The sequence below is a fragment of the Podarcis erhardii genome, assembly GCF_964252035.2.
Source record: "Podarcis erhardii genome assembly, chromosome: 3".
Lineage (NCBI taxonomy): Eukaryota > Metazoa > Chordata > Lepidosauria > Squamata > Lacertidae > Podarcis > Podarcis erhardii.
In genome coordinates, this window is record NC_138507.1 from 112,926,823 (window position 1) to 112,952,805 (window position 25,983).

The window sequence follows — 25,983 nt, forward strand, 5'->3', positions numbered from 1 at the left end:
ATGAAGTCAAGAAGACAAGTCAAATGATAGAGGCAGCAATAGTTCAGTCACCAGAGCACAAAACTCTTAAATCTTGGGGTCGTGGGTTCAAGCTCCACTATAGGTAAAAGATTCCTGCATTGCAGGAGGCTGGAGTAGATGACCCTCATGGTACCTTCCAACTCTACAATTCTATGATTCTATTATCTGGTTTTTGTAAATAATTGTAAATTGCCTTTCTTCCAATTGAGGAGAACAATCTGCAGCTTCTGTTAAGGTCCTAGCATCCTTTTATCTTCTAACCAATGTATCCACTGTTCAAGCCAATAAGAAAGGGAGCAGAAGAAGCCTGGCTCTCTTCAGGATATCTTATATCTCTTCCTTGAATCTTAAGCTTTTGTTTAAATGCAAAAAATTTATTCTCTCTTTATGTACAAAACAGACTGAAAGAAAACCATGAATTCAATATTCGGAATTATGGAGTGAGAATCAAACTTTTAGCTTTCATATCAATGAGTGCAAAGACACTAGGTTTATTGATATTAGAGGATACATGCAGTCTTAAAGCAACTTTTCAGAACACCTCCACTAATTCCTCAATAAAATCACTAAAACAATTCCAGAATAAGCAGAACGACTGACCTAAGTTTGTTCCTAACATGATACAAAGACACCTTCAAAACTATTAAGATATATTACTAAATTCAACTATTACAACTTTACAGAAAACTCATAAAGATAAACACATTACTGCAGAAATCTAAAAAAGCCTCTTTTGTCATGAATAAACAGGGCTATAATAAAATTACTGAAGAAATGCAAACTCATTACCTCACACTGATTATTCAGTTTTGTATATGTAATATCCAGCTGTTGGTACTGCTCTTTGAGTTTGGAAAATTCAGCTTCCAGCCTTGTTTGTTCCAGTTTAGAACTGTTCAGTAATGTTTTCAAATTCTTATGATCCATTTGGAGAATTTCATTTTCTTTCAAAAGCTGGGTATATGTATGATTCAATCTGTAATTAAAAATGGACCGAAAACAAATTAAAGTAAGTTTTCACAAAATTAACAATTAAACAAGTGTCTGCACAGTTATATCATATATTCACATTTAATTAAAGAGAGATTTACATTATCATAATGTTTGTAACAGTATCTTATAACCAATTTCTATGAGCATACTGTAGATTGTATTTTTCTTATTCTAACGTATTAAGGGTTTCTAACTTTTATGCGTTGTGTTTAAGATCAGAGTAAATGCAAAATATAGTTGGCACATTTAATAATACTTTAATTCAGATAATTATTCATTAGCTTTGTTTTCTTACCTGTCATTTTCCTCACAAAGCTTTTTGTATTCCGCTGCTACTGTTTCATGCTTTTTGTTTTGCTGTAGCATCTTCTCTTGTTCTGCTTTAAGAACTTTTTCCAGTTCTTCTAATTGCACTTTTTGTTTCAGCAATTGATTGTATCTGTCAAATGGATTATATAATATTACTAATTATTTTCTCAAGTATTAATTACAAAAGGTTATTAAGAATACAGCTTCCACTTTCAACATGGCTGTGAGTGTAAGGATTTAAGATCTAACATTTAAAATAATTCAATAAAATATTTGGATTTTCAGATTCAGCTGCAAATTGGTTATGGCTGATATATCGAAATCACCTGTCTTCTAAGTCCTTATGTTCCACCTCTAGATTCTTGTGTGCTGACTTAAGGTTTCCATGTTTGGAAATGAGAGATTCATATTCAGTAGCTTGCCGTTCATGAAGCTGCTCCAGTTTTTCATGATCTTTGATGAGTGAATCATATAGCGATCTCAGATCCTCACGTTCCTTGATTATAGACTCATTTTCATTTTCCAAGGTGGACTGCTGAATCAGCAATTGTGCATTCTGATTCATAAGAGATGTACTTTGCGAATTAATAGCAGAATTTTCTACCTACAATTGCCAAAGTGACATGGGACAATCAATGACAAAGTACTTTGTGGTGTACGCATTCAAAATTAGCCTTGTACAGCAATAGCCAATTTAGGTCCTAGGTTGTTAACAGGTTTTAAACCCTGTATCTCAGAGCAATTTCCCCAATCTCTTCAAAGAAATGCTGGAGATCAAACTGGGGCTTCGTGCATTCAATGCACTCTCAGTGCATAGCTCCGCAGTTTGCATCTGTATGCATATCCACTTATAAGGATTAGGTAACAGGTGGTACAGGAAACCTCTGACATAGACCCTGGAGAGCTGCCACTGCCGGTCAAAGTGGACATTTCCTCCTGTCCTATGCTTCCTAAATCACCTCCAGAAATAACATGAGGATCAGCAGAGAAATACTTAAATTAGGCTTGTTTAGGTAAATACAGTGGTGCCTCGCAAGACGAAAATAATCCGTTCCGCGAGTCTCTTCGTCTAGCGGTTTTTTCGTCTTGCGAAGCATCCCTATTAGCGGCTTAGCGCTATTAGCGGCTTAGAAAAAGGGGGGGGAGTCGCAAGACGTTTTCGTCTTGCGAAGCAAGCCCATAGGGAAATTCGTCTTGTGAAGCGCCTCGAAAAACGGAAAACCCTTTCGTCTAGCGGGTTTTTTGTCTTGCGAGGCATTCGTCTTGCGGGGCACCACTGTACAGGAGTCCCCCCACTTAGGCACATTCTACTGAAGCGCAACTGCATATACATGTGGCGCTGGGAAACAATTAAATAGACTCATACCAGGAAACGGTGAGACAGAAGATACCGGGGGTGTAGCAGGGCTTTGTTTCTGCTATTCAGTCTCCCCGCCTAACAGTGGATATGTGGGGTAGCACAGCACCAGCTGCCACTATCGCATGTGTTTGCCAGTTTCCTGCCAACCCCATAGCTTCAATTCTAGTTGTGGATACAGTATTTTTGGTATGGATTGAAGAGAAAGCAGAGAGGTGTTTAAAGGGTGCTCCCCACTTCACGTGATTTCACTTATGTGTGCAGGGGTAGTAATGCCCACCTAACTGGGGGGACGCCTGTACTGACCTGTTTTCTTTGTCAAACAGATTACAAATTCTACATCTAGCCTCATAAGAGATTCTTCTGACCCTTTCCTATAGATTCTCCTTCTAAAAAATTTCCACAGCTGTTCTAGAATGCAAGAGGAACTAAATGGTTTTTTTTTGTTTTTGTTTTTGTCTCTAAGATACCTAAATGTAACAGAAGCAGGAAACTCAAACGTTTGACTCTTGTTACCAAGTTCTAATTAGGGTTGGGAAATAAGAGACATCTCTCTAGTATGAAGAGATGGAATCACAGGGTTGTAGAACAAGAACCCACCCCCATTTTGCAGTACTTAGCCATACCACCACAAAAGGGATATATAGGGACTCAAAATGATATGGGCATGTGATCATCGAAGAAGTGAAAAAATAAAGTACAAAACAATCCAATAGTAATGGGAGCTATCAAAGGAACTTCTTGGAGGTAGATCTAGCCCAGGGAGCCAGGGAGTTACTACAGATGGGGCACTGCCCATCAGTCAAACCACTTATGTTCAAAATACAGTGGTACCTCGGGTTACATACGCTTCAGGTTACAGACTCCGCTAACCCAGAAATAGTACCTCTGGTTAAGAAATTTGCTTCAGGGTGAGAACAGAAATCGTGCAGCGGTGGCGCGGCGGCAGCAGGAGGCCCCATTAGCTAAGGTGGTGCTTCAGGTTAAGAACAGTTTCAGGTTAAGTACGGACCTCTGGAACAAATTAAGGACTTAACCCGAGGTACCACTGTATAGGCTTCCCATGAGTGTCACAAGAATAGCTGCTGCTACTGCCATGTGAATAACAGCAAGGCTTTCACCTGTAAATTCTATATTGTGGTTGGGAGATAAATACAAATTTGTGAAAACAGAACCTGAAGCTTGGCATTCTGAGTTTGCAGCGTTGTGTTTTGCTCCTGCAAGGAAACAGTCTGTCTCTGAAGTGCCACAATCTGAGCTTGCACATTATTGTTCTGTGTCTCAAGCTGCTTTAGTTGTGTTTTCAGGGCTTGCTTCTCTGCCTGCAGAGTTGCGTTCTTTAAAAAGGAACAAAATGTATTACATACATGCACCATTTAAATGAACTAAATATTGATTAAATTCAGACTTCTATTTTACGACAAACTATCTGAAGTATGGAAACATTATTGCAGTCAGAAGAAATCAAAGCATGGGTTTGCTTTCTGATGAAAGTGGGTTTACTCAATGTGGTGTACCTATGTATGCATGCAAGAGAGAAATAAGACAGGCAGAGAGGCATAATAAGTTATGCTGAAATCAACTACATTTATTTCCAAGAAACAGTATGTTCTTTGAAGCACAGTATTAGATCAGAGTACCCTAATTACTAGCCTATTCTTTTGTTATATCCGTGGCAACAAAATGTGGCTTACTATATGCTACACAGGTTGACAATCAAGGTAAAATTATTAAAATAATCCAAATTATTACTTACATTTCTCTCAACTTCAATTAATCTATCTTTAACCTTCAAAAGTTCTCTAGTGGTTTCTTGGCTCTCTCGTTCCCATTTATTGACAGACAAACTTTCTTCATCAGTTTTTGAAGAACAATTCTGTACCATTTTCTCTTCCTCTTGTCTTTGCTTGAGGGCCTCATAATTCTTTTTCACCTAAAGATCAATGAATTCTATTTCAAATGTAAAATACTAAATCCTACTAATTCCTAAGCATGCCAAGGCAACTTTGTTATTATTATTTAATTCGAAAAAATTGCCTTGTCACAGCTGTTTTTCTTTCACCAAAGGTCGCCATAGGGAAAAAAGCAATAAGAGGAGAGGCAGTTTCAGGGGGTAGGTATGGCTTGTGGAAGAGTTCAGCACGCCTTCCTTTCTGCTCTATGCAGCTTAGATCACACCCCACCCCAGACTTTACAGGGATTTGGTGGCAACCCAATTGTTACTCTCATGTCTGTTGTGTAGTCTGGCCTTTTGAGGTAGACTAATGACAAGGAAAGCATCTTTCAGAGGGACTTTGACTGCTACTTTCAAAGCGTTTTGCAAGAATGCCTACCATTCAGTGTCTCAGGTGTAGTTTCATTCAGCTCAACTAACTGGCCCACTAGCCTCTACTCCACTTCACATTACACAAGGACCACTTGAGCCCTTATACTGCAGTTCACTCACACTGAGGTCATCTTGAGGAGTACTGGTTGTTGTCCCCCATGCTACAGAGGCCTGATGGGCCTCAACCAGAAGTTCTATACTGTGGAACACTCTTCCAGCAGAGATTCAGCAGGCATCCTCAATTTGGACTTTATGGCCTCTCTTTGGAGACTTCTGCACCAACAGGCCTATGCACTTGTTTTAAATTTTAATGATTCTAATCATTAGGGTTTATTATTTCAATCATTTCAATCATTGTTTTGTACTGCTTTTAATTTTTTATGTTTTTAAATTGCTGGTACACCACCCTGATATTTTAGAAGAGGGCATACACGCACGCTCACACTTTTATAGATAAGTAAATGCTAGCAAAAATCAGCAAAACCACATGCTACAGTCTCAAGTGGCAGCTGTTCAGAAAGGGGCTAAACATGAAGCTGAACAGCACTTTAATTACTGCTATCAGCAACACCTAAAATTTGCCAAGTCAAAAAACAAAATGTTTTCTGCATGGAAAGCACTGAATTATTTTTAAACCAACATTTTTCACATATTTCTGTGAAGTTAAATTGGTAATATATATCCTGTTTTCACTAAGAAAGCAAGAGTATGATTCAGCATGTATTTTGCTTATCAAAAGCAGCACTGTGCATAAATCTTTCGAAAAAACTTTTTACAATATAAGAAATAGATTTTTTCTAACACCTTTATAACTGTTAGAAACAATTTAAAGTAATTTTATGGCATTTATGCACCACCTGAAAACTAAGGTAATAGAAATATTCATTTTTTTACTGTTTTAAGTTCCTGGCGCAGTTGTTGATTTAAATTTGTTGATTCTTCTAATCGAGCTTCCAAAGCAGCAATTTTTTCTTCTTTTATTTCAAGTGACTTTTTCAATGTGGATTCTAATCTTGACTCCAGTAGCTTGTATTTGCTATTAATGAAAAAATTACAATAATGTTTTAATTATCAAGAAGAAGACAATCCCCTAAGAAAATATACAAGCTTCATCAAGGTGATAGCTTGACTGTTTTTCAATAAATCTCTGTGAGGACAGGACCACAGTTCACCCAACAGTCTGCTGTCTTCACTTCCTATTGTTCTATTTATTTCATAAAATTTAGAAACCACTCAAATGTAAAAAACAAACAAATCCAAAGAGAATAAAATAATCCGTTGAAACAATAAAAACAACTATTTAAAACATTCAAAATATAAAGTCTGCAATGATCTAAAAAGAGATTGAAACATACAAGATTTTCTACAAATTCTTACAACTCATTAAACTGTTTAGACAGAAGTAGTTTTACTCTGTGGGTACTGACACAGTCCTCTTTTAAATTAATGCCTTAGCACTATAGCACTGTTCATCTGACTAATTTAAAATCTAAATCTGGCTACTATGGAGATTTAGAAAGCTGCCTACCACCATCTCCTGACCTCAAAGGCCATGACCTAATCCCTTTGCCATCACTTTCATCAAATGTATTTAATGGATAATATTCAAGAAAATAATGCAAACTCTAAAGAAACAATTCCAGCAAGTGTATACATATAGAAAAGAATCTTGTTCTGCGACAGTAAAGGACAAAACTGAGATGTGTCACCCATACTGGTCTGGGTACACTCTAAGAGAATGGAAGATGTACATTTAATCATACAGAGAGTTCTAGCACATAAACAATGCAGAATGCAAAGAGACTGAATTGCTGGTGAGCAGTCTTCATTCTGGTTACAGTCCAAGAAAATCAAAGATAAAAAATGAGCTTGATTACAACCCTCCACTACAAAGGACTGAACCACACAACCCTGGTTCTTCAAAACATAATGGGAGCAGAGAAGAGAAGGAATAAACATACAGGTGCATGATGATTTCCTATATATACTCACAATGTGTGAACCTAACACTACAGTTGCTATTTCTAAACTAGTACTTCCATTGCTCAATATAGCCAAATTGACTGATGCTGTCCACATCTGATTTTTCCCTTTGCTTTCTGTATTTTATTGCAAAGCTAAGTCTACAGCAACTCTTGTTTTCACATCAGTTATATCCGTAGCCAAGTTCCCAACGTTTCATACATGTCCTCTGAATACTGGACTGTGGGAAATTTTTCTCCTGGCTTAAAGTGATGTAATGCTAAGAAAGCATGAAATAACATTGGCTCAAATTAATGGAAATGCTGCACTCTGTTCATCCCTATGCTGCCAAGAGATAACAGAGGGTGTATGTGAGGAGGGATAGAAGGTCAACACACAGACTTAATGTAGCGCAAATCCGGGAATACTTACAAATATAGATATAGCCAAGTACAGCAAAATTAGGTAAAGGTAAACAAGAGTTTTCATGGCATCATATATTTTGTCTGATCACTATCCATTCTGAGAATCAAACTATTTCACTCAGAAGGTAATTCACTCTCCTATGGTCAAGGTCACATCCAGGTCAAGGTTATGTCCAATCAGTTGTGAGGACACTGATATACTGAGACAACTCCATGGCTGTCATTGAGACCATGAAGTCCTGAACTGGTCCATATGGGACAGTTTCACTATGGATAATAAAGTTTCCCCCACACCACCATGAAAACATTTTCCAACATCAAATCTGAGATAACCTCTGCCAGCTCAGTTAGGGAGACTTAATGCGGCAGAGTGGATGGTACAGTAAAAACATCCCTGTTCTGGCCCTCTGGCCCAACAACGCAAACAATCCCTCAAATCCAGACACAGTAGGGATTGGTCTCCTGGTGTTGGTCTCCTGGTGAGGGAGATGGGGCTTCTATGAACAACTGCAATTTCCTTGCCCCATCCCTCTGACCTCTAATGGTGCTGCACTGAGTGTCCAGGTGAACATAGCTGGGTGAGCTTAGGGCCACCAACTTCATCCATCCAGGTGTCAGTCATACTTGCCAAGTTGGCTCCCTCACCCAGGATCAAATTATGAACGGTCAATATTATATTCTGAACAGACCTGGCATTTAACGACACAGCACCAAGGCGGGGAGCTGGCTTACTAGCACCCCCAGATTCTGAAATACAGCAGGTGAAGCAGAAGGAGCCTGGGCTTTGATGTAACTAGCCCTCCTCCTCCTCCCTGTATACCTTCGTTCTCCTCTGTATCGCCTCCTAAACATGTTACCACCCTGTGCCACCTCTACAAAATGACAGGAATACAGCAGAGGTTAGTGTCAGGGGAACTCAAACTATGAGATACTTTTAAAATAAAAATATCAAATGTGACTCACACCTCAGCTCTCATCTGGGATAAAAACTCACCACTCCCCCAGTTTTCCACCCGAGAAAGGAAGGGTTTCATGCAGGATTGGACTCACACTCCATAGGTATGAAATTAATATTCTTTAACACACATTACTCTAGACCACCTTCAGCCTCTTACCCTGGAAACAGTCTAGAGAAAAACACAACACTGCCCCAAAGGATAGAAATGAAAAATACCACACATAAACCCCTGGCCAATAAAATTGATAAAAGGGCCCACACAGCTTCCCAAAGAAGTGTTTCCCTTTGGAGTGGCCCCTGCCAGCAGCATAACCTGCTACCTGCACCAGGCTTGGGTATACAGCACTTTATCATGACTAGAACACACAAGCAGCCAGTCTGAGTGAAGGTAATTGAAAACACCAAGTGAAGCATATCCTGTAGACACTCACCATTCCAAAATCTGATGAAAAACCGAGTTAACCCCTAAAATCTACTCCTTCCATTGAAGCCTCTCACCACAATAAAAAAATTCCTTGTTTGACCTCTCTATTCAATCCTCTCTTTCTCTCTCATACACATCTCCCTAAGCCAATATCTCTGCCACTGAATTTGGTCTTCCCACATCAAATCCATCACTCTGGAATAGAAATTAACCCCTTCCATGGGCACCAAACTAGGATTCTTAAGCAGTTGTCAGGAGCTAATGATTGAAAACTAGGTAGAAATGAAACCTTCTAGGGTGGAAAAAAAGCAATGAAAATTATTTTAAAGGGGGGAAGTCTTGATAATTCACTGTGAAAAGCTTACATTGTCTCAACAGTATCCTGAAAGTAAGACTGGATACATACAATTATAATGCTGGCTTCCTCTCAAGATAGAAGGTTCTGAATTTGCCACCATCATTATGTCAATCACTGCTAATAACAGACTACAGTGCCAGTCATTATTCTCAACTGAGTGGCATGCTGACAGGAGGGCTGGTCAGAAGCTGGAGTATTCTGCTTTTGTTAACACATATTTTCTCCAATTCCACAAGGAACAGGATGGAACACATGACCAAGTAAAGGAAACAGATGTTTGTATGCTATTAGCTTTATATTGGCAGATGGAGTAAGCTGAAGAGAGCCAAAAGCTCTTTCAGAGATGCTGATTTTTTTCCTGCTGATAGACTCAGGAATCTATTATATAGGATATAGTAAATAACTGTTGAAGATAAGTGCTCAAAATGTCTATACCAACTCTGCAAAGAGAGGTTTACTCCTTTGATGACATACAGAATTTCGTACAACAAAATTGAAAGTGGAACCTGAAAGAAGTGCACACTGTAGTAGCTGTTCAGATACATTCAGGAGCATATCCTGTGAAAAACAGTTATTGCAGAATGCCATAAGGAACTGCTCTCAACCTATTCCAAAGAGGCCTTAATATACTCACCTATCATCTGAACTCTGCTCATCATGCAAGAGGCGCTCCTTATTTAAACCTATCTTTTCAAGTTCATGTGTAAGCTTTTCTAAATCATTATTCATCTGCTGTGTCTTCAGTTTTTCATTCACCAAATCCTTTAAATAGATTTTTGAAAATGTGTTGAATGTATAATATTGCAATAATGCCATTTCTAGAGACTACAGCAGGAGACTCAGGCAATAGATTTTAAGGAAGTTGAAAGTGGCTTTAAGAGAGGTTTCCCCTTCAATGCTGAACACCAATATTTTTTATCTCAGTTGTCTCCCATTAATTACTTTTTTAAGTTTTTGAAAATTCTACAAACATATGCCAAATCAGTTTGCCAGATTTGAAATTAAAATGTAGATACATGCAATAAAGCTGTGATCCTTATTTCAAACCACCTTCAGCTCTCTGAAAAAAACTATATTTTGTCTCCATCCTATTCACACTTACTGCATAAACTTCTTGTTAATCAGCAATTATATTCCAAAAACAAATATGAATTCATTTCAAAGGTTTGCCTCCTTTATTTTTGCTGGGTATTTTGTAGTTAATATATCCAATGCTGGCCTTGCCTTAGCAGAAAGAACTTTTGTTTAAATTGGAAAACTCACTCTTCCCCAATTCCCCAACCATATCCTATTCTATCCCAGTGGATTCCACATCCCTCAGAAACAGCTTTGGAGAAGTGTTAGGTAGGTAGGAAAGATGAGGTGACCCAGTTTGCTTGGGCAGAAGCGTTTTCCCCTCACATTAAGCCACCATTGGATACAACCCACTAATTTTATATTAAGTTACTAAATCCAACAAGATACCGTATTTTTCGCTCTATAAGACGCACCAGACCATAAGACACACCTAGTTTTTGGAGGAGGAAAACAAGAAAAAAAATATTATGAATTCCCAGAAGCCAGAACAGCAAGAGGGATCGCTGCGCAGCGAAAGCAGTGATCCCTCTTGCTGTTCTGGCTTCTGGGACAGCTGCGCAGCCTGCATTCGCTCCATAAGACGCACACACATTTCCCCTTACTTTTTAGGAGGGAAAAAGTGAGTCTTATAGACCAAAAAATACGGTAGTTCAGTACATATGATCCTGAATAGAGCCATCAAGTGTTATAACAATTGCTTTCATGCTAGCTCCTTTCTTTGAAATTGTCTTTCTTTATTCATTTGCTTTTTATGGAGTATCCAGATTGTCAAATGGTTGTACTCTGGTATTGTTGCTGTTGTACTCCTGCTCTTTTTTGCAATGAAACACAATCACAGCACCAGCCTGTTCAGCGTGGACAGCCAAAGTGCCATCACAGCTTTTAAGAACTAGTGTGCCTTCAATGAAAAGCTTCCTTCTTGCAGTTTCTTCCTCATTATTTCTTCATTTCAGTTTGTATGCAGCTGGAGGACTAGTTATCAATTAGCCCTTAATTAGTCAGCTTCTGATGCCTGTGTACATTACTGGTTTCCTTTCACTGTTTCATAGCAAAATGGCTATCATTTCAGTATAAAAAGTAAAGTGGGGGAGAATTAAAGGAAACCAGGCTTATCACCATGGAGAAGAGAAGCTGATTAATTAAGGGCACACTCATTACTGCGAGGAAGCTAATAACTAATGTTGCAGGGGACCTGCTTATGAATGAATATTAGAAAAGGAGCAATGAGGAGGGCAAGGGCTAGATATTATACAGTCCACCTGTGCTACACAGAAAGCATCGTTTTAATTCTGCTTCCAATGCAATAATTATTCCACAATGCCTCAAAAGTGCCAACAGGTCCCAATGTGGAAGCAAACGAAGTGCGGGCAACTGCTGCCTGCATTGCAGTGTGCGAGTCCATGATATTCACACGGCTCAAATGCAAACATTTCTGCTTTGCTCATAACACAGGGTCACAAAAAGAAGTATGAACATCTTCTGTCACCATTTCTTCTTAATGTATAAGCAAATCAGAATCCACCAAGCTCATGAATAGTGTTTGAATAATATACAAATAAAACAAAAATACACTAAATTTGCATGAATTATTGCATGAAATTGACAGATTTTTTTGAATGTTACAGCTGCATTACCCTTTATAATTATAGTATATCATTCAGCAGGAAATATTACCTCCCGTAATGTGACAAGTGTTTTCTTGTCAATGGTGGCTCTTTTTACAAGCTCTTTATTTTCCTTTTCAATCTCTTTCAAACGAACAGAAGCTTCTTTACATATACCAATTTCCTTAACAAGTGACTTGTTCTCTTTTTCCAGATCACCAATTTTTACATTATTTTCTTCTAATGTGCTGTCCTTAATATCTGCTTGTTGTCGAAGTCTCTTGTTCTCTTTTTCCAGCTGTTTCTTATCTTTTTCTAGCTGAGAGGTCTCTTGCTCCAAAAGCTTGTTCTCTTTTTCTAATTTTTCTAAGCGTTTACTAGAGATTTTGAGTTCTTCCAGGTTTTTTTGTAAGGTTTGATTTTCTGTCTCTAGATCCTGTAGTTCACTTTCTAGATGCTGAATCTTTTTGTTGGTGTTTTCTAGGGCTTTCTGCAGTCTTTGGTTTTCTGTATCCAAACCCTGATAACTTACTTCTAAGCGTTCAGTCTTCTTAAAAGAAGTTTTCATTAGATCTAGGCTCTTTTGAAGCTGTCCTTTCTCACTTTCCAGTTCTTTATTTTCTAGCTCTAACTGAGCCATCTTGATATTTGTACTTTTCAAAGTTTCAACTGTTCTTCTGAGTTCTAAATTCTCTTCATCAAGTTGTGTGTTCTCTTTCTCTAATGACTCTAATTGAAAGCTGAGATTTTTAAGACTATCTAGAGTCTTTTTCAGCTTTCTGTTTTCAGTGTCTAGACTTGAGTTCTCTTGTTCTAAGGAATCTATTTTTTCACATGTAATCTTTAAGTTGGTAATCTTTTTCTGTAATAGTTCGTTTTCTTTTTCAAGATGTTGAACTTCTTTCTCCAGTTCATCTGCTCTTTCTCCCTTCTCTTTATAATGTTCTAACTCTTTCTTCAGTTGCTTCTTTTCAAATTCTATCTTATTTAATTTACTGCTTGTCTCTTTAATAGATTCATGGAGAATTTTATTTTCCTTTTCAATATCTTTCACTCTTGCTTCAGCACTAATTTGTGAACGCTGTCTGAGGGAAGCCACTGTTCGATTCAAATGCTCATTCTCTTGTTCCAGGATTTTAATCTATATAATTGAAATGAAAGTTGTTGTTTTTTACAATAATGTTTATTGAGTTTCATACAAATATAACGCATACTATAAAACAACTGAAACACAAATAAAAAAAAACCAAATAAAGTGAATAAAAACAGAAGATATAACAAACACAAACAATACAAATTGATTAATTAATTAAACTTCCAACCTCATAAACATATTGCTTGACTTCCTCTAGTCCCTCCCATCTGAATTTCCTTGTAACTGAATGTAGCAATTTTCCAATATCATTATTCAAAAACAATATTCCAATTAGAGTCAAATTTCTTAACTTTTCTTAACATTCTAAATCTCATTTATTTAATTAACTCCTAATTTAATCCTAGGCCTATTTGGTACTTTCAGGTAACTTCTAATTGAAATGAAAGTTTAAACCAGGCTAAAAATATTTTACATTAACAAAATTAGTTACAAAAAATATTTCAAGCGTTAAAGAACACTAAAGTATTAAGTCAGTTTGAATCTTTGGTATGCTGTGAAGCAATCACAGAACTGCCTCACCTACAAACCTAGATCTCATCCTATTTCAGGGACGCAGGAGAGCAAGTTGCTCTAGAATCTCACGGGGTTCTTCTTTAAGAATTCTGTCTGTTACACCAACATATGGGGTTTCATTTAACTGAGTATGGAAGGCTAACATTTTGGTACCTGGACTTCTTTCAGCTCAAGATTATGAATGGTTGTATGACCCAAAGAACTAAAGTAGAAGTGGAAAGGTTTTGCCAAAGAGGAAGGGCTTAGTTAAGCACTTAAACTGCAATTCCAATTCTACTTATCTCAGTAAGTCACAATGAATTCACCTGGACTTACCGTATTTTTTTGTGTATAAGATGCCCCCTATTTGGGGGGACTCCAAATTAAGAAAACACCCCTCAGCACTACCCGTGTATAAGACGAGCCCAATTTTAAACCTAAGTTTTGGGTTAAAAAAACCTAGTCTTATATACGGAAAAATACAGAACTTTGGGGTAAACAGGGTTGTAGCCAACTAAGTTTTGCTCAGAATAGAGCCACTGAAATTAAGGACCCTAATTTAAAAGAACTTATTAATGTCACTGTAGCTACTCTAAGAACGATTAGCAATGGAGACAATCCATTGTTAGGATTGCAATGTTAGAAAACACTAGGATTGAAAGAAAAGCGGTATAGAGGATTACTAAAGCATGAAGCTTCTCTGCCTGCATAGATACTACTGAAAAACATGGACATAGTCCACCCACAAGGTACTCTGACAAAGTGGAGGAATAGAAAAAGCCAAGTAACATTTTTGAAAAAACATGAAAATGGTAGCAGGAAAAATTGACCATGATTATCATATCCTATAAAATAACATATACAATTATTTTAAAATGTCAGTCTTGGCCATCTAAAGAAAGTTAAGCTTGACAAGTGAAAATCTTTGTCATTTTACCTGTCTCTCTGAGTTTTCTCTTAGAGTCTCAATAGTCTTTTCAAGTTGGGCTTTCTCTTTCATTAGATCTTTGCTAAGATTCTGACTATTCTGAAGACCTTGTTTCTCTTCAGAAAGTTCCTTCTCAAGTCCTTCCAGCTAGAGAGAGAAAAACAAAATAAAATTGATAAAATCTTACATTACAGTGTATAAGAAAGACATGCCAAAAGTTTTTAGTTAAGTCCGTATCCCCCAAAATGAAATTTTCCAATAAGAGAAATTACAGACCAAGGACAACATACAGAAGTGTCCAGAATATCTAGTTTTTCAACACCTTGATTTCTGAAAATTTATGTAGCTTCTATTATGTAGCTTATTGTTCTGCACAAGAATTTATACTGCATTTTGTAAGTTCTTGGTATGAGCTTTCGTGTGCATGCACACTTCTTCAGATACACTGTATGCACACTTCTTCAGATGTGCATGCACACTTCTTCAGATACTTCTGCAGATACATTGCACACGAAAGCTCATACCAAGAACTGACTTAGTTGGTCTTTAAGGTGCTACTGGAAGGAATTTGTTTTGTTTTGACTATGGCAGACCAACACGGCTACCTATCTGTAACTGCATTTTGTAAAAGAGTGTTAAAATACATTGAACATCTTGTGGATTAAAACAGTTATTTGTATTAGAGTCAAAAACACTTTAAATTTAATAATAGAATTATTAAAACAGTTACCGTATTTTTCGTCCTATAGGGCGCACCGGCCCATAGGACGCACCTCGTTTTTTGGGGGGGAATGAATAAAAAAAATTATTTTCCCCCCCAGCCGCGGCTGCCACCCCAAGCCTTGTGCACACCTGCCTGAAGCACGGGGCACCCTCCGGAGGGCTCCGCGTGCTTCGGGCTGCAGGCTGCCGCCCCAAGCCTCGCGCGCCCGGTGGGACCTCCTGCCGGGCGCGCAAGGCTTGCGGACACTCGCCTGAAGCACGGGGAGCCCTCCGGAGGGCTCCGCGTGCTTCGGGCTGCAGGCTGCCGCCCCAAGCCTTGCACGCTCGGCGGGACCTCCCGCGGGCGCGCATCGCTTGCAGACACTCTCCGGGGCTGCAGGCTGCTGCCCCCAAGCCTTGTGAGCCCGCAGGAACTCCCGCCGGGCTTGCAAGGCTTGTGGATAGCTTCCTGAAGCCTGGAGAGCGAGAGGGGTCGGTGCGCACCGACGCCTCTCGCTCTCCAGGCTTCAGCGAAAGCCTGCATTCGCCCCATAGGATGCACACACGTTTCCCCTTCATTTTTGGAGGGGAAAAAGTGCGTCCTATGGGGCGAAAAATACGGTATTTGTATTAGAGTCAAAAACAAAATAAATCATTATTTTGACAGAGATAAACTGCAGCAAGCCTTGGGCTTCCACATTCTCCTCCACCAGTGTGGCTGTGAAGTGCAGATCAGCAGCTTTCACATCTGTTTTTTGATTAGCCAGAGTTTAGCATTATATCCCAGTTCTTCTGTAGGTTAATCTTAACTACAATTTGTTGAAACAAGACAGATTCATAACTCAAGGACTGAAGATGGCTTGTTTCAACTAAACCATTGTTAGGATTAATCATTCCTTGTTGGTTATAGATAAAACAAACAACTGCAGTTAATAAAAAATGGAAGGCTCCTGATCTGCTGATTGGCACTGATAACCAGCCCCTTTTATGCTATTTGCAGGTGTGCTTTGAATCCAAACTGTGCCTTCAAAAGTGGTTGCTGTTTAGAAGCCTGGTTTGCCAAGGGAAACTTAAGAGTGTGTATGTAACCCACCAAAATATTAATATACAGTTACAGCAAAATATACTCGGATGAAATATTTCTAGGTAGCATAACACCACAAAATTTAAAAAGATGGGCTTAGAACAAAGCAGAATTTTTGTTTTCTTTATTATGTATTAAATGGCATTTGTCAATTGTGTTTCTTCATATTTTTTTCTGCCCTGTTCCAATTTTGAGAAAAGTTACCTGAAACAGGGCAGAAAATGTTTAACTAATAAATAGGCCACATATTCAATATATATAATTTTGAAAAAGTATACAAAAGAAAGGTAAACCAGTAAGAGCTACTTTATTTCAGAAAATGTTTGTCAAACTAAGTAAATCCTCTGGCTAAACATACACAGATAATATTAAACAAAACATTTATTTGAAATGAGACTTAAGACAGGGAACCTACAATGAAGTTCATGACAGAAAGCTTACAGAAACTTACAGAAACAGTCCAAGATGTTTTTAGAATCTCCATTTCTGAATTATTTGCTAGGATTTACCTTCTTCCTATTTTAAAAATACAATAAAAATGGTACCTTTTTACTTAGTCTTTGGTTTTCCTTTTCCATTTTCAGCATTTTTGAACTGCTGCCTTCTGCAGATCCCACTGCATTTTGCAACTCTTCCACCGTCTTTAGCAAACTTTGGTTTTCCATTTCTAGTTTCAGTAACCTACTTGATGTCAGTTCATTCACTTCATGACCAAGTGACTTTCGTGGCGCTGTGGGTTTGTTTAAAAAAAATAAAAATGGAAATGACTTAAGCTTCCCATCCATTATCTGTAGGTATTTCTTATATGCAATTGACACTGCACCCTTGGAACCATGTTGAAGCGAAATACACCACTCCCTATTTGATCGTGCTGCTGCCACACACCGCTGAAGACATAATAGTTCTCCCATAAGACTAAGCCATAATTTAATGATCATTTGTCTACTGTCAACAAAACATGATGTGACATAATGGTGTGTTGCTGGTTTACAAACCTTTGTGTGTTTTAACTCTGGCTTGGAGTTACATGTGAATCCAACCAGCAACCTCCCTTAAACTACAGTGGTACCTCAGGTTAAGTACTTAATTCATTCCGGAGGTCCGTTCTTAACCTGAAACTGTTCTTAACCTGAAGCACCACTTTAGCTAATGGGGCCTCCTGCTGCTGCTGCGCCGCCAGAGCATGATTTCTGTTCTCATCCTGAAGCAAAGGTCTTAACCTGAAGCACTATTTCTGGGTTACTGGAGTCTGTAACCTGAAGCGTATGTAACCTGAAGCGTATGTAACCTGAGGTACCACTGTATTATATATTTAGCTATCCCAGCCCAAACACTCACCAAACTACACCTATGGTTCACCTATTGCTGAGCCATATTACTTTGTTCACATGGCTACATCTTTGGGCCCATCCAAGGAGAACTGTTTACAGAATATCTGTTTACAACATGTGGAGTATTTGCAATGTTCAGTTGCCTATTTCCCATATAAACAGAAGAAAATAAGAAAACGCAGAATTAAATCTTCATCTACCTTCAGAAAGTTCGGATGATCTGTTTATTTGTTCAAGTTCCCAGCCCAAATGCAGTGATTCATCCATACTTTGCTTCTGAGCCATTTCAAGTGTCATATTTTCCTCCATAAGTTCCTCAATTTTCTTCCGGTCCATATCACGTTCCTTAAACATTGTTTACATGGGGAAAAAACTCTTTAAAAGTTCTTCTCAAAGTGCACAAACCTATTTCAGTAACAAAAAATTTGCAAAATGCTACTGACTTAATCTTTTTATGTTAAAGGATCTTGATCTCGTGTTAGCAGTGGGAAAAAAAACCTGTTTAAACTTATGCCGGTAGAGCATGCATAAGCACTCCCTGCCCCCCCCCCCCGCCCAAACATTCTGCCCTCTTCCAGATACAAAAGGACCTGTGCATTGGCAATCATGTGTCAATTGGACGCATCTAAAATGGTCGCCCCCTGTATATACAATCATATTATCAGATGTTAAAGATTATGATGCTATGCTATCCTAGAAAACATAATTTTTAAAAATCAATCATTTTTTTAAATGAATGTTATATCAATACAGTGTGTTACCAAAATCATGCTATATCAAACACCCTTGTTTCTTAAGAAAAAAGCAAGCAAGCAAATAATAAAAGTAAATAAAACCGGTTGATTTTTTTTATAAAAAAAATTCAAGCACAACATAGTATCATAAATAACTTTTTTAATTGTTTTAGTAAAGATGAGGTTAGTAGAAGTGGAAGAGCACATACTTTGCATTCAAAAGGCCCTAGTTTCAATCCCTGAAATCTCCAGGCTTGAAATCCTCTTGTCCAAAACTCTGGAGAGTATTAAAGCTAGATAAACCAACTGCCTGATTCAATATAAAGGCAACATTCTGTGTTTGTTAACAGACCATGGCTTAGCAGATTCATAAAGTGACATTCAATGTCACGTGAGCAGGCTTTTGCTCATGCAGCAGGAGTCCAGAGTTAGGGGACTCTCCAGAGCAGATCTGGAACATACAGGTAGGAAGTCCCACTAAGCAAATAGGCAAGTATCACTGGATGTCACCTATAATAATTAATCCTGCATAATTCTGTTTTTAAAACCTACACATCTAATGTCTCATGTTGTATGCTCACCGTTTCCATATCATGAAGTTTTGCCTTTAACTGTAAGTTTTCCTTTTCCAGTTCATGCAGTTTATCAGAACGGGCTCGGGTTCCCTCCAACTGATCTTCCAACATTGTCTTTGTTTCTAGCAGTACTTGATTATCTTCTTTTAGCTCCTACAATAATCAGAAAGAAAACTGAAGCTGAGGATCCCTGTGTCAAAGAACATAAAAATGGCATGAACGGAACAAAAGTGATAATTTGCTTAATTAAGCTTTTAACAGAGTTGTGTCACACACACAAAAGTTTGATGAAGTTACTGTTAGGATTCATTCCCAGTGTTGCAGTCATGGGATTGGTTTTATCACATGACGGTGTATGTTTTCATTCCACATTTTGGGAAGTGACGGAGACAGGATGTTTTTATTACTGTGTTTCTGTGATATAGGATTTTTGTCTTTTGTTCTTTCTCTTTGCTGTCTGATGCTGAAGAGGAAGGACCTGAGTTACAATGCTCCGAGTGTGTATATGTAAATAAATGTAGTTTAGCCAAAAAGCTGCACAACTGAGTCAGAACGCTGACTGCCTATACTCTGCTGATCCTGAAGTGTGCTGATGCCTCTTGGTATCTTGGTATCAGTCACTGTGATGTTCGGGTTGGAAAAAGCTTTTGAATCTCCCGAATGAACGACCAGGAGGGAGAGAACATGCCAGTCGGGGATGTGTCTCTGCTGGACTCCTACTCGTGTGTAGGACCTCCTGACAGTTACAGCTACATCATTCTGACCCCTGAGCTAAAATTGTATTAATATTCAGAATCCACTTTGGAAGTCACAGAAGCAGATTCTAAATTCAAACACCAAGTCCTTTGCTTCAGGCATTATTAGGGTCCAGAGATTGTACACTCATAGGGGTGGTAGATGGTTGATGGAGAGACCCTGGGTATGTTGGTCTCCCAGGGTGAGAGGATGGGAGGAGATAGAAAGATCCTAGGTGAGAGCCGGGAGGAGATACTACATTCTCTGGATAGTAAAGTTTAACAACTATCTTTAAGAGAAGACTCCAATTCTATATGTACTTTTTGTAGCTGTATGTCATGGACTAGCTGGACGCAGAGGAATGGTGGGAGGCACCGACTGGGGAACCCCTGAGGGAAGGAGGCTTAGAGTCCAAGGATTGGTGGTGGGAATACAATGAGAAATCAAAAGGAGAAAACTGGGAGGTGGTGGTGTTGGGAGTTCAAGAGTTAACAGGCTTTAGTGAGCAGGGAGAGTCTGTGGCAGAGAAGTCCAGAATCAGAAGCAGAGGCAGAAGCAGGAAAGGAGGAGGGCCAAGAGGCAGAGATGAGTCAGCCAGTGAAAAAGCAATGGTTTCTCCCCGCCTTGCTGCAACAGACTGCCCTCCCTCCTGGTCTTCCAGGTCCAGGAGAGGTATGAAGCAGGAGGAGCAAAGATAGGCACGTTGGTGTAGTCTCAGATGCTTGGGAAGGACCTGGGGAGAGGAGGAGGCTTAGGCAGGGACCTCCAGTCTCCATAATTGCCTCATAGGGGCAAGACCTACCAAAGAGTTGTTGTGCACATTAGGCCTGGCACTCCTGAGCAGATCCTGTTTTCTCTAGTAAAGAGTTAACTTCACTTACATCATATGGCTTATGGCTGATTTGCTACTGACCTTGTTTTTGATTTTTATCTACATTAGTTTTCTATATTTTATTGTATTATGAAAAATGTTAATAAAAATCTTAAAAATAAATAAATCCAAACACCAAAATCCCTAACAGTAAAAACAAACAAATAAACCTCCAGTACAGAAGGGTAGGATTAAGTGACTGACGTGTACAAGTTTTGTGTGCTTGCATACAACCCCTCGTATGAAACCGCTTTGCTCCCAAATCACACAAGCAGGGAAAGAAACTAGGAAGTTGCAGTTAGTCATAGCTTTCCATTACGTGAAAACTAGGACTTCAAAACAACCAGATTCAGAAGCTATTAACAAATAAAACCTTTAATTTTTAATGTTTGAATTTCAAGTCACCTCTACTCTAGCCTTGTAGAATTCAATATCGTGTAGCCTCTCCTTATACCGACTGACTTCACTTTCAAGCTTGTCAACCCTGATTGCCTTCTCTCTGAGAGCATCAAGTTCATCACGGTACACCCTGGCAGAACGGGCATCTGAAAGCAAATTCATATTCTAGCAAACAAAACAAACATATTTAATTATTAATTATTTTGTAGAAGAAAACATTGACATTACAGATCTGCAGTGAGCAACACTGAGTTTTCATGCAAGATGACAAAATTAAAGCTTGGAGAATGACACTAAGCTATTCAAAATACTAAAGGCAATGAGAAGCAAAACACAAAATGCATTCAGATCCATGTACGAAATCTGCATGCGTTGCATGCAATTCAATCCTATGCAAGTTTACATGGAAATAAGCATAACTTCAATGAGGTTTCCTTCAAAGTAATTGTGGGGAAAACTGAAGCCCCAATATATTATTAATCTCATTATTTAGCTGGAAATTTGCCTTCTCACTGAAATTTTGAAACAATTACTGTAACACGATTGCTAGTTTTACAGAAAAGGTGGTGATCAAATAATTATCTCAATCCCAGGATAACTGTGTTATTTCTTATATGTATATAAAAGTGTTGAGGCAATTTCAATGCTGTAATGTTCCTCTTCAAATGAATTATTCCCTTGAGGAGACTGAGTTGTCCAATGACCAGTTTCACAAACATGCTCTGCTTGCTTTAAACTCAATTAAACTGTAGGAATCAAGTTATGTTTGATGACTTGTCATTAAAGTCTGATGAAATCAATAACAACCCATTATAAAAGTAATGCCAATTGTTTTTTCAACATGTCAGTTTTATTCTTCCATGTTTTTGGAAACACTTTTCAACACAGGGTTCATACAATTTATAATATCATATTGGCCAAACATCTGAATGAATCTCAAGTAGAGCAGGAAAATACTGCATCCAAAAACACCAAAATATGGACTTGAGGCAGAACCCAGAGCTCCTTAGCACAAAAACCTATTTAATCCAGGGTCCTAGCTTGGAGCATGACAACACATGTAATTAATTAAACTGATAAACACAAATAAATATACTTAATCTAAGCACAATGGCCTGAGAAGTTATCTTTAATTTCCAAACCTCTTGTTGCAGTCTTTTCAATTCAACTTCAATTTGTTCCAGTTCTTGTTTACAATCCAGTAACTGTTCTGTCTTCTCCTCACTAAAAATAAAATTATTTAATTAAAAACAGGAACTAAAGAAGAAAGGGACAGAACAAAATGAATAGACTTCCCCTTCATAGTTCACACCAGAATTTATACTTCAGATGCCTATAACCCCTGAAGGGTGCTTTTTGTCTTTCAAAAAAAACCCAACTTCTGGATTCATCAACCATGAACAAGGAAGAGCTGGGAGTGTGCTTAACTCTGCACTCTAAGTCACTTTCCCCCAACCCCACCAACACATCACATGCATTTTTTAACTTGATGGGGGAGAGTGGTGTGGGGTGTTCTGAAGCAAAAACTGCAGGCAAAAAGGTCCCCTCCCTGCTTCTATGACTTTTCTTGACAATACACTTTTCTTTAGTTTCAGTACTCCCTGTAGGTTTGCAGCTTAGTGAGTACAATTTATCTAACATCTTTCTCATGAACACACGCTTGCTCTTTACCTGGGGATCACAGATTTCTTCAAAAGTTAACAGCATATCAAGAAAGACAGTGGTTCCCAATTAACTAGGATCCCCTGCTTTTGAAAATGTTGATATCTCTGTGGTAGTTTTTGTTATGTGAATGGTACCACCATACCCTCCAACATGTGAGGAGGTCAAAGAAACAAGCAAATGATAGATAAGATATGGAAAGATGGATTTGTTTTTAATTGTTTTTATTTTTTTCTGTATTTTGTATTTTCTGTTTTTCTTTTTCTTTCTTTTTTATTCTTGTAACTTTTTGAAACACCAATAAATTTTATATATATATATATATATATATATATATATATATACACATACACATACACACACACACACATACACACACACACACACACACACACACACAAATATGTCCCAGCGCAAAACTATGGTGCGCATCTTCCGGGCTATACTCCTGCGAGAGAGATATAAAATTATATATTGAATGTATATACCGTCCTATAACTGGAGGTCTCAAGGCAGTTCACAGAATAAAATCAAAATATAAAACCACAAAATACATAATCAAAATAAAAATAGCAACCTAATAGCCCCCCTCCCCAGTTGACTGGTATGGGCCATGGTCTATGATTCTATGACCCCCTGGGTGGGTTACACTGGACCCCCTGGGATCTGTGGATCACCAGCTGGGAACCACTGTAATAAGGGATATTAGCTCTGCTTTTAAAAATCAAATAAAGAATTGTATAAAGCCTACTAGCATATATGAAATATCAAATGGATCAGATTGCCTACTTTTCAAACAGGAAAGTTTCACCTGCCAATTCCTTAGCTACTGCTAAAAAGCAGGACTACAAAAGTTCACTAAAAAGCAAGCAAACCCTAGTCAACAGTCACATCATATATGCTTTATTTTCAATGTCTAATGCTAAAAATGTCAATTATTATCTACTTCTGCAAGGATGTGTAAATAAATGTTCTCTTCCTATCCTTATACATACTACAAAGAATCCAAGTTTATTATGAATTTTTACATGCCCAATGGAAATTTAATTCAAGCTTCATCAAAATGAAGGTAAGATATCCAAATTATTGAAGATTAGAAAATCACAGTCTAAATCTGACATTATATAAAAGATTCCGTGTACATAGGGTTAAGTTTGAGAAAAATAACTTGCAAGGATACACACAAACATGTTTTTATAGTAATTGCTCCTTAAATCTCCATACATGTGGGGGGTTTTTTATGAAACATTTATCGCTGAATCACTGTAAGACCCTTCAGTCATCAACTAGACAACAATAAAAGGCACTGGAATTGTAATCAGGGAACCCTCAGCTTGCCCAAGGTGTCTCTGCCCAATTTTTGGCAATCCTCACCAAATACTACAGTTCACAATCCTCAGAAAAGACTTTTCAATTAATGCAATAGGGAGAAGGTTCCATCACTGTATGTTATGTTGTCATGTTGTCTGTTATAAAAGCACTGCTCTCTTTTACTAAATAGGCTGTGCTGACCAGAATGGTCAAATGTTCAGTATAGGAACTTGAGGAAACTGAGTGTTACACATTTTAGGGGGGAACAGCTATTGAAGACGAAAAACTTATTCAGGACTCTACTTGCATTCTGACTGGCTTTGATGGGGAGTTGAAATAATATATATAAGAGTTTAAAAGAGCTGTGACTGAGATATGAAAAATGCAAGAGAGACAAAGATGTGAAAATACTAGCAAACACTATTGCAGTTAATAATAATAATAATAATAATAATAATAATAATAATAATAATAATAATAATATCTTTATTGTCATTGCCCCCTCTCGGGGACAACGAAATTACTTGGCTGCTCCATCCACCCAGGTAGGGCACTCCACTCAAAATCAGTAGAGAAAGCTGTAAATGGAACCAGAACATGAACTCTGAGAGGAAGGGACATAGATCAGAAGGTTATATCTATGTTCAATCCCAGGCATCTCCAGGTAGGCTGGAATTGTTTCCTGCCTGAAACCTTAGAGACACTGCTAGTCAGACTACGCTGACTTGAGGGGTCAACATTCTGACTTGATATAAGGCAGTTTCCTAAGATAAGTACAGTGGTACCTCGGGTTACAAACACTTTGGGTTCTGGAGGTCCGTTCTTAACCTGAAACCGTTCTTAACCTGAGGTACCACTTTAGCTAATGAGGCCTCCCGCCACTACCGCACGATTTCTGGTCTCATCCTGAAGCAAAGTTCTTAACCCAAGGTACTATTTCTGGGTTAGTGGAATCTGTAACCTGAAGCCTCTGTAACCCGAGGTACTGCTGTATATCAGTTTCTTGTTGTATATGCAATTTTAAGTAATTTACAGGGTACAGTAGTACTAACTACTAAAAACAACTTAATCAATAAATTTAGCATTTTATTTGTAACTTTATTTGTAAATAAATCCAACACACTGCAAACGTGGTAACATGTTCTCAGTGATGTCTATACTTCCAATTGTGTGCTTCAACTACAGTATAAAATGATTTGTTTTTAATTATACAGAATGCAGCAGTGTGCACTGTTTAGTCTATTAACTGCCAGTCAAATTAATAACAGCAATTTGCATTAATTTTCCTAGTGCAGCTGTTTACAGAATATCTTGAGTAAGCTCACTTCAACAGACATGTAATAATCCACACATCAGAAAATGAGATCTGTTTCTCTTATATTCCAGTGCTCATGATGACTAAAATATATTACTTTGTGTATGCTTGTGGGGCGGAGAGAGAGTTGAAGTGAGATAACAATTAACTCTGTCAGTTTTAGAAGATATAGTCAAAACTCTTTTGTAAGAATTACATCGTTCTTAGTATACTTAGCAGGTATAGGCTATCCTGTAAATGTCCCAATATTATGTTTGTCCTCTATTGTATTATTTGATGAAAACCACTGGAACTCACCCAGACTATCACTGCTGCAGTCCAGTGCAAAATCAGTGATGAAACACACAACAATCAACCAAAGTGGAGTCACTAAAGTTATTAATATAATTGGATGGAATCTGAGCAACATCATGTGCTCATAACTGTTTCAGATAGGTACTTGATATACAACTTTTGACGGGCAGTTGGGAAAGAAGTTCTACCCTGGATTACCCTGTTTTCTTAGTCATTCAGTCTCTAAATGGTTGCCCAGTATGCATTGAGCTTTTGCTAGTATCTTTGCAACTCTGTTCCATAACAAAACTCTAAGATGGTTGAATTAGTCTTGGTAAAAGGTAATAATAAACCTTGCAATTTATAGTGTGTTTGAATCACTTCTCGCACACAATTATGGGGATGAATAACGAGATTTTATATGGGTCTATTAAGGCCACTCACAGAGTTCATGGCTGGGCTACAATTCAAAACACTGGTCTGTAGTTCCTACAATGGCAATTCAACACTAACTCTCAGATTTGAGTGTTATTGTCCTGGAAAACTCAATATACATGCTATAGCCTGTTCAATGAATGGCAGGATAGGACTTTTATCATTT

The 25,983-nt window shown here is 38.1% G+C and overlaps 1 protein-coding gene across 4 annotated transcripts in view; it reads right to left on the reverse strand.

Moving 5' to 3' along the window:
- The window catches only part of CCDC88A (coiled-coil domain containing 88A), a 78,548-nt gene that overhangs the window by 23,746 nt on the left and 28,819 nt on the right, over positions 1-25,983 (reverse strand). For all 4 annotated transcript variants that reach the window (XM_081854428.1, XM_081854427.1, XM_081854426.1 and 1 more), the window contains exons 9-22: positions 21,964-22,045; positions 20,828-20,986; positions 18,823-18,969; positions 17,708-17,852; positions 16,722-16,906; positions 14,400-14,537; positions 11,885-12,955; positions 9,768-9,895; positions 5,901-6,042; positions 4,437-4,613; positions 3,856-4,017; positions 1,650-1,927; positions 1,310-1,453; positions 811-997 (exon numbers count right to left, since the gene is read on the reverse strand). In XM_081854428.1, the coding sequence (XP_081710554.1) occupies positions 811-997; positions 1,310-1,453; positions 1,650-1,927; positions 3,856-4,017; positions 4,437-4,613; positions 5,901-6,042; positions 9,768-9,895; positions 11,885-12,955; positions 14,400-14,537; positions 16,722-16,906; positions 17,708-17,852; positions 18,823-18,969; positions 20,828-20,986; positions 21,964-22,045 (3,145 nt within the window). The remainder of the gene's footprint in view (positions 1-810; positions 998-1,309; positions 1,454-1,649; positions 1,928-3,855; positions 4,018-4,436; positions 4,614-5,900; positions 6,043-9,767; positions 9,896-11,884; positions 12,956-14,399; positions 14,538-16,721; positions 16,907-17,707; positions 17,853-18,822; positions 18,970-20,827; positions 20,987-21,963; positions 22,046-25,983) is intronic.